Here is a 7776-nt window from a genome sequence, read left to right on the forward strand (position 1 = left end):
GAAGGAATAAGAATTGAAGAGGTGGAACAAGGATATAAGAGTGAAAAAGACGGAGAGAAAAATGCTGTAATATACGTTAGATAATTCGTTATTATTTTTTATGTACCTTGATATATACATTATGTTTTTTACTGTTTTCGTAACACGACAGCGGCGGATGAATAAACGCGCATATAAAAATTGAATTATACATCTTTAAACTCAATTTCCAATACGACAGTAAAACCTGTACTTCACATTAATGTTTCTTTCAGTGTTAAAATTGGTAAAAAAAAAAAAAGTCAAGATACCAACCATTGGAAATTGCTAGAATTATTCAGACCCGGGTTATTAAATCCGGATAAAATAGACCAAACTGGTTGAAAGTCAACACCCTCGGCGTAGCTTACCGACCAGAAAAACCATCGCAGTCAAACTTTTTACCACAGTGAAGGAAGCAAACCGGTTGAGGATAAGGAGATTGTCGACTGCTGGTGTCTGCAGCGCCCTTTTTTCCCCAGAATCCCTTGGTAACTTTGACGAAACTTTGTTTCAATATAGGGTCTACAAGTATGATAAGCAACCGTATTTTCAACTTACCCAATTCTTGCGGTTACGAGGTTCGGCAGGTTCTGACTCATGATTCGTCTTCGTTTTCGTTTCTAAAACTATCGGGCTCAATGTAGACGGGTCAGCTGAACAGGACGTAATCTTTTCCTTCTTTCAAATTCAAGGACTCCAAATTTTTTTCAAACTCGCCGTTCGTCATGTCCTGAAAGACGTGCCAATGTATCGCGAGATTCCGATGAATACAAATTTTTGTTTGCAATGAATAATAGATTCCTTGCGTCAGTAGTTACTTACCATTTTCACGCAAATTATAAACGGAGGCTTAGCTTTGGTGTAATGAATTATCGGAATCGGTCGTCCAATTTTCTTTCGAACTGGTTCATACGATACGTAATTCTGTCCGACTTTATGCTTGTCTACGTCGCAAAAGGCCACAACTTTGTCCTAAGGAATAAAAATTCAGAAATAAGAATGACAGAGTTTTGAAAATGGGATAATTAAAAATTATTCAGTAAGTGGATCAAATATCGGATTGAAAAGAAAAGGAGATTTGACCAAATCAGTGAAAGAATTTCTTTAATTACTCTTCACTACTTTGACTATCAAATATCGTAATAACTACAGACTTACCCGAAACTGAGGACGCAGGCTGCGTAATAATCGTCTGCCTTGTTTCCCGCCGTTCCATATCGTCAATTTATCCCACAAAGGAAGAACGAGTCTTTCCAGACGCGCAACTCTTAGATCCCATATCGTTTGCCTGTTGATAAAAATTCTGAATTATTCTATGACGACGGAGATCATCGATTTTGGTGTATTATCGGATTCGAGATATATAAACTGTACGCGCAGTAAACTCGCTTACTCGCAAATCGAGAAAGTCTCTGCTTGAGGATGATACACGTATATTAAAACCGTATCATCAACCCTCAGGATCCGGCCACCGAGGTCAAGGTGCGAGTAAAAGAATATCAAATCCTCTGGACAACCGCCACCAGCCTCGCAGAAACCACCGACTCTGGAATAAGGAAAAAAACATGCAATTTTCAGTAAGGAAAGAAGATTCAAACAGCTGTATTCAACAATAGTGAATAAGCGTGAAACGGACAGAAATCTCGACCTTTGAAACACGGATCTGTGGCAAAACCACGTTGGCATAATAATCGTGGGTCCGTGTGAAGTGTAGATTTGTTCCTCAAGTTTATCACTAGCGGTTGTATTTGCCCATCGCGTAAATCTGGCGGTTGAATTTTCCGGCTTTCTTCTAAATCGCCCTCCAACAATCTGTGTAACATTTGTAAAATAAGTGTTTACTTGGAATGTTCATCGGTACGTATGGCAGTGAAAAAATAATATGTCAAATTTTACCTACTGCATTTTCGTTCTCTTTCGCAACAGCATACTGGGCCTGAATCCTACACGGCAGCATGATATCATCCTGCAGATTTTCCATCAGTTCGTAGTAGCGGGAAAAAAAATGTGATTAGGATTGTGAGAAATTCAGACAATGTTATTTCAAAGAGGTAATTTTGTTCTGAATTTTAATCCTGGTTCTATACAAGCCAACAATTAATGCATACTTACCACATCTTGGAAGCACAGATATTCCCCGGAAGAATTTTCAACTGCTCTGTTTTTAGCGTAACCGACTGCAAGAAGTTATACGTATAATATAAAAGATCAATTAGATTCTGATATAAACAAATTGATCTGATTTTGTTTTAAAATTTTTTGAATAAGTTTGATAAAAACGCGCATGAAACGTTATGTTTTGAAGTTTTTGATACTATTACTGAAATAAATATCTCACTGAACATTTTCGGTTGCAGCATCCTACTGCAGATACTTTACTGGGTCAAATAATCATAGAGTTTATGAAACTGCATGCATTATATTTCACAATACCAATTCATTTGCATACTGGGGTAATTGCACTTATTTCTTTCTCGGTCAAAACATGCCTCCGGGTCTCAAGGCCTGCAATACTGATTATTCTAGGAACCAGAATACTATGATCAAGTGACAATTCTACCTATTCGCCAACTTGAATTTCAATGGAAATTGCAAGTGCTAATATTAGCTGAAAGTGGAAACAAATTCAGTTCCCCTTAATCTGAAATTAAAGATAAAAGTTTCAACTTTTAGCACCAGCGAAAATAACTATTGTTCCAAACTTTTGCAATTTCAACATTGAACAGCTGAAAAACTTGTTTAGTTTGAGTGATATTTAACAGTGCAAAATTCGAATAATCCCTGTTAAACTAACTGCAATTTTCTCTGCCTTAGACAGTAACTGCAAGCATTGTATACAGTCAGACATATGTTTGCACTGTTCCAGATCACAGGCTCTGCCAAAGGCTCGCACACAGGATAATCTGTCAGCAGCTGCAGCAGTTTCGTGAGATTGCTTCAACGCCGTCAATCTTTTCACTTTTACAACTTGTTAATGGTTCAGAATAAAGACAAAAGATGTGTGTTTATCATATGTAATTCAAAAATAGCTTGTTAAGTGTTCCAAGACCAAAACAGTGGCGCAAATTTCCCTTCGAATTCCCATCAAAAAATGCTGCAGCAATATTTTTGGAATTACAAACTGATTGAGAAATTTCAAATCTTCGGTATGTATGTAAAACGATAACTCTTGCAATAAATTTTTATTGCAACTACCAAAAAGTTCACTTCATAACATCGCATGATTCATTAGGCATAACACGTATGATTTTTCATGAAGATATCCTTTAAAAATATGGATCTAATTATTGATACTAGTCGAATAGTTTGTTTAACTCTATTGCTATTTTGTCATAAATCAAAACAATACAAACGTTTATATTTTCTGAGCTACGAAGAGAATTGCGGCAAACTCGGGTTCTCATTTACGAAACGTACACAGAGTGAGAAAGTGATTGTTTTCTCAAATTTGATAAATATTTTGACGTTTCTAAATTCCACTCTCGTTACCAGCGAAAAAAAGAATACGGCCAATGCCTTGAGAGATAAAAATTCTCACCCCCTCCCGACTCTTGCTTTTGATTCCTAAAAATCTTGACAGGAATGGACCGCGCTTCCAGTCTAGACTTCCACGCATAAAGTAATTCCGGAGTCTGGTCGGTGCTGGAATCGTCACAAACGGAAACCTCAATTTTCATGAAGCTCAACGCTGCCTGGTTTAAAACAGATTGAAGACAAGTGTCGATCCAGTTTTCTCCATTGCGAATGGGGATGATTATGGACTGAAAATATGAATACAATGTCAGAAAATCATTGAAGAGAATAGACAAAAGAACGAGAAATATCAGAGTGCTAATTGCCAGGGCGAGCAGCCGGAAAGCATGCAAATTAGTAACGTAACATCTTCCTAGTTTGAATGAAAACTAAGCATTACGCGAGATAAAATAGGTTAGAGAAATTCAGGCCGATTCTGTTATCGATGATAAAAACATTTACGCACCACTAAGGGGTCGGCGGTGTCTGTGTTCATCGTGGGCATCGCCTAGCCGCGCTTATACACCGCAAGAAACCATTTTATTGCCTGGTTTTACTTCAAACCAACGGCACATGGTTTGTTTTTATGACAGCAAGCGGCAGCTGGCCGCTGAAAGCAAAGCAGAATGCCTGCAGCGCGGTGGAAACAAACGACAGTCGGCAGTCGTAGAGCTGATGGCGCGGTTGTCGTTGAAGCTGCGTTGAATCTCCGTAGACCGAATGGCGGGAAAATTTGAACGCCGGATATCGGGATCGCTTGAAAAGCACGTTAGGAGAGGAAGAATCTCTGTGGAGTTGGATCGTTTTTGTCTGATTTTTTTGCTGAATGATCTCAGTGCTTAGATAGGTTAATCACGCATGTTAAGTTCAGTTACATCGTACAAACATTCGGTCATTTTAAACGCGACGTCATAATGGAATGATGTGAAGTGCTTCGCGAGTGTTTCAGCCAATCAAATATTCCAGATTCAAAGAAGATTACGTCACATAATAACCGTGAACGTGAGTATTTTTTCACTCTTGTACAGTATATAGATTTTTGCGTATTACCATTGCAAACTTCTGCGGATTTTCAAATCAAGAGGATTGGAATTACATTCAAAGTAGAACAAATTATGGTCATGAAATATTTTCAAACAATTTTCTATCTCAATTCTTTGAAATCTCTGTAGAAATCGATGATATCACATGAATGGTATTATAAAAATCGTTATTTGTGCTCTACAACTGGAGGCAATTTCTGTGTTATACTACCACCAAGCAAACGTGGTCTTGTCAGTCTCGTTTCTTATTACCCGTCTCTCACACACCGGATACCTGTCCTGTTATTTATTCATCGCCCGGTGAGTTTCATTGTTCATGAGACGAAGCGTGTAATGTTCGGGTTCTGTTGGAATGTACGAAAGAAGATGTGGAAATCGAAGCACATGTGTACCTTACATCAACAGAATTTTATTCAACACACACCTAACGCGAACACCGCTGTGTGCAAACGATATTGGGTATGATCGATACCACTGACACATGGGCATTATTAAATTCCAACGACTCAGCACTTTTTTTGGTGTGTCACGAGGGCAAAAAGGGAACCTTCGACGAAAAGGTAAAGAAACAGAACAGCTCTGCTTTCTCGGTAGAACATGGAAACCGGGTGTAATTAGGTCCCTCAGACAATCTTTTTGCGTCTTTCGAAACACCGTTTCAACTGCGCAATTCTCGAAATTCACTTGGTCTTCAAAGTTTGGTACACTAATGGTACTTAGTTGTTCTCAAATTAGTTTTAATTATTTTCACCAAATTCTCATGGCGACAGTGCGTGAGGGACTCTACATAGCGATAGGTATTACCTAAACAGCTAATTCAGTCGTGTACATTAGGGTGGTCGTTAAATAGAAGATCATGCTGGCTGGTCATAAATCTGTTCCAAATGTAGAAAATATTGCTGTCTAATTTTATTAGATTTTTATTCTCAGCCCTTACTCTCCCTGTAGATCGTATATTCTATGCACACGAGTTTTACTTTTCAATCATTTTTCAAGCTATATAACATATTTCATACTATTTCGAATCGTTGTTATTTTCGATTGTATAGGGTGTGGGGAATTCCATTCTAGTGCTCAAGAATTAACTACAGAAAAACAGCCAGCAGAGAGACTCTGGGTTCGAAACAAAAATCTGAAAACATTAGAAATTTGATTTTTTTCAATTCTTAAAACCGATCTTCGACCATCCAACATTGAAATTTCCAAAAAAAAACCACTTAACGACCACCCTATTTTACATGTATGTATATGATATATATATAATGTGTATGATGTGTGACAAGTATATTTTTTGGAACAAAAGTGTTACAAGAGTCGGTGGCGGGAAATGACAGCTCGCTACTCGAGTCCTACTCTTTTGGGTTGTTTGATGTGCACTCTTTTAGGCTCGTAATACCAAAGTGGGACCGACACATTGCACGTGATGGGTGAAACGTATAAGCTTGCAGCATGAGGGGCGAAGCCCGTCTCTTGAAATAAAAAATTCAAGAGGCTCTCATTTCGCACCGTGTTACATTTCGCAAGTTTTTGTAAGTGAATACCGAGCATCAAGTACACCAGGTCGACCGTGATATTCTTTAATTTTTCTGAAAAATCACGTCACTTTTAAGAATAGAAAGCTCCGATAGCATAGGCACTGAATAGAGAACGAGCTGAATGGAATACCAACACGAGGCTCGAGACTCAACGTCAGGCTTAAAACAATTCGAGTTTAGAAAGAAGTCGAATATAAAATCCGAGTAGGGTTCCTTCGTGAAAATGTCTATTCTTCCAAAGTACACACACACACATACATACACACATAGATCAGGTATAATATAACGTAAACGACACGGCTGGTAATATTGCTTGTCTCTTGGGTTATTGAACAAGACGCGCAGAGCCAAAGCGTAACAAACTGCAGATTCTCGTCCGGGAAATTGCGTTCGTTCGACGAAAGCCTGGCAGGTATCCAAAACGTAAAGAGCATAGCGTACCGCGTCATATGGCAGAAGTATCCATGGATTCAGGGTATGCCGTCAGTGTCCAACCCTTGAACCCATCAATCCACACGAACGCTGCAATACACATTCGCGAGGTAATGCGAAACGCGCGATACGCCTACTTCGTACATCGGCATGTGACTCACACGATCCATTCCAGACGTCATTTTCCAGGGAGGAAACTCGGTCAGTGATATGATGTACGGGGATACCTAACGTACGTGCGCATTGAATTGCGAGTTATGGAACAGAGAGCAGCGTAAAGGACGTCGCGAAATGTATAAGAGCAAGCGGCGAATTTTTTTAAAAGAAAATTACTCACCCTCTCCGCGCTTATTTCTCACCCCTCATTCTTCTCGCGCCTAAAGTTCATAGAACTTTGCTTTATCATTGTTTCGGCGGAGTGTTCCTGACGCTGCTCGGAGTCCGTTCAAAGTTTAGGAAACGACTTTTTCCTCGCCCTGATGACAGGAAGTGGGAAAGTTCTGTGTATAGGTACGTAATATAAATGAACCGGCTTTTATACAGGCGCGTCCTGATCTTTCCCTGCAACGCAGATAATCTACGGAAAACGTATAATCGTAAAGGCATAACGGCGGAAGTTGCCGCTGATCGTGAGTCTACGAACTCGCGATACACGCACTTCATACATCGGCATGTAACTCATACGACTCGGTCCAGACGTTCGACTTTTCGTCGTTCTAATTACAGAAAGTGGAAAAGTTTTGTGTGTATATGTATGTATCACAAATGAACAGCCGGATATTCGACACGGGCTTTTGTACAGGCACGAACCAATCTTTCCTTTCAACGCAGATAACACTGGTCAACAGTGGTTACGGTGCTCTTGATATTTGAGTGTTCTCAAAAATATTTGATTTCAAGGACCCTAGGAGTTAGCGTAGTTTTTCGAAATTCGCTCTAGTTATTTATTTTATCGCCTAAACTTTATCAAAAATTTTTTATTTTTAATAGCTTTGGTTATACTAACTTTATTCAGATAAAAGTAAGAAATATATAAAATATAATACCTTGTTGTTCTCGCAATAAAAAAGAGGGCGTCACGGATTTAGTAAAAAGGGGGACTGTTGAAGTTTTTTTATTCAAACATGCATCAAAATTTCGGTACAGGATCTCAAATAGAATGTCTCAGCCAAATATGAGTTCTTAATATTGATTTTTTCCACTTTCCATTCAAATAACACGTAAGAAATATC

At 38.8% G+C, this 7776-nt stretch overlaps 1 protein-coding gene across 2 annotated transcripts; it reads right to left on the minus strand.

The window, feature by feature from the left end:
• Nucleotides 1-4: 4 nt before the first annotated feature.
• Nucleotides 5-4206, minus strand: LOC124405811 (UDP-GlcNAc:betaGal beta-1,3-N-acetylglucosaminyltransferase-like protein 1). 2 transcript variants are annotated; one of them, XR_006929139.1, is made up of 10 exons: nt 4001-4206; nt 3560-3782; nt 2134-2198; nt 1922-1987; nt 1670-1833; nt 1415-1567; nt 1180-1309; nt 844-993; nt 580-751; nt 6-515 (listed from the first exon to the last, which is right to left on the minus strand). XR_006929139.1 is itself a non-coding variant. In XM_046881030.1 (9 exons), exons 1-9 carry the CDS (start codon nt 4037-4039, stop codon nt 671-673), a joined length of 1071 nt encoding a protein of 356 aa, XP_046736986.1. In that variant the 5' UTR covers nt 4040-4206; the 3' UTR covers nt 5-670. The 2 variants fall into 2 exon arrangements, 1 of the variants encoding a protein (XP_046736986.1); XM_046881030.1 differs by having other exon boundaries at nt 5-751.
• Between the last annotated feature and the right edge of the window lie 3570 nt (nt 4207-7776).

Source organism: Diprion similis, chromosome 4, assembly GCF_021155765.1.
Source record: "Diprion similis isolate iyDipSimi1 chromosome 4, iyDipSimi1.1, whole genome shotgun sequence".
Lineage (NCBI taxonomy): Eukaryota > Metazoa > Arthropoda > Insecta > Hymenoptera > Diprionidae > Diprion > Diprion similis.

Excerpts from the sequence above, each read along its gene's own strand:
- LOC124405811 (XM_046881030.1), bottom strand. The coding sequence starts at position 4,039 with ATGCCCACGATGAACACAGACACCGCCGACCCCTTAGTG. Across the intron at positions 1,310-1,414 it reads GAGACTTTCTCGATTTGCGA|GCAAACGATATGGGATCTAA; the intron begins GTAAGCGAGTTT and ends TTTTATCAACAG. Across the intron at positions 752-843 it reads TTATAATTTGCGTGAAAATG|GACATGACGAACGGCGAGTT; the intron begins GTAAGTAACTAC and ends CACGTCTTTCAG.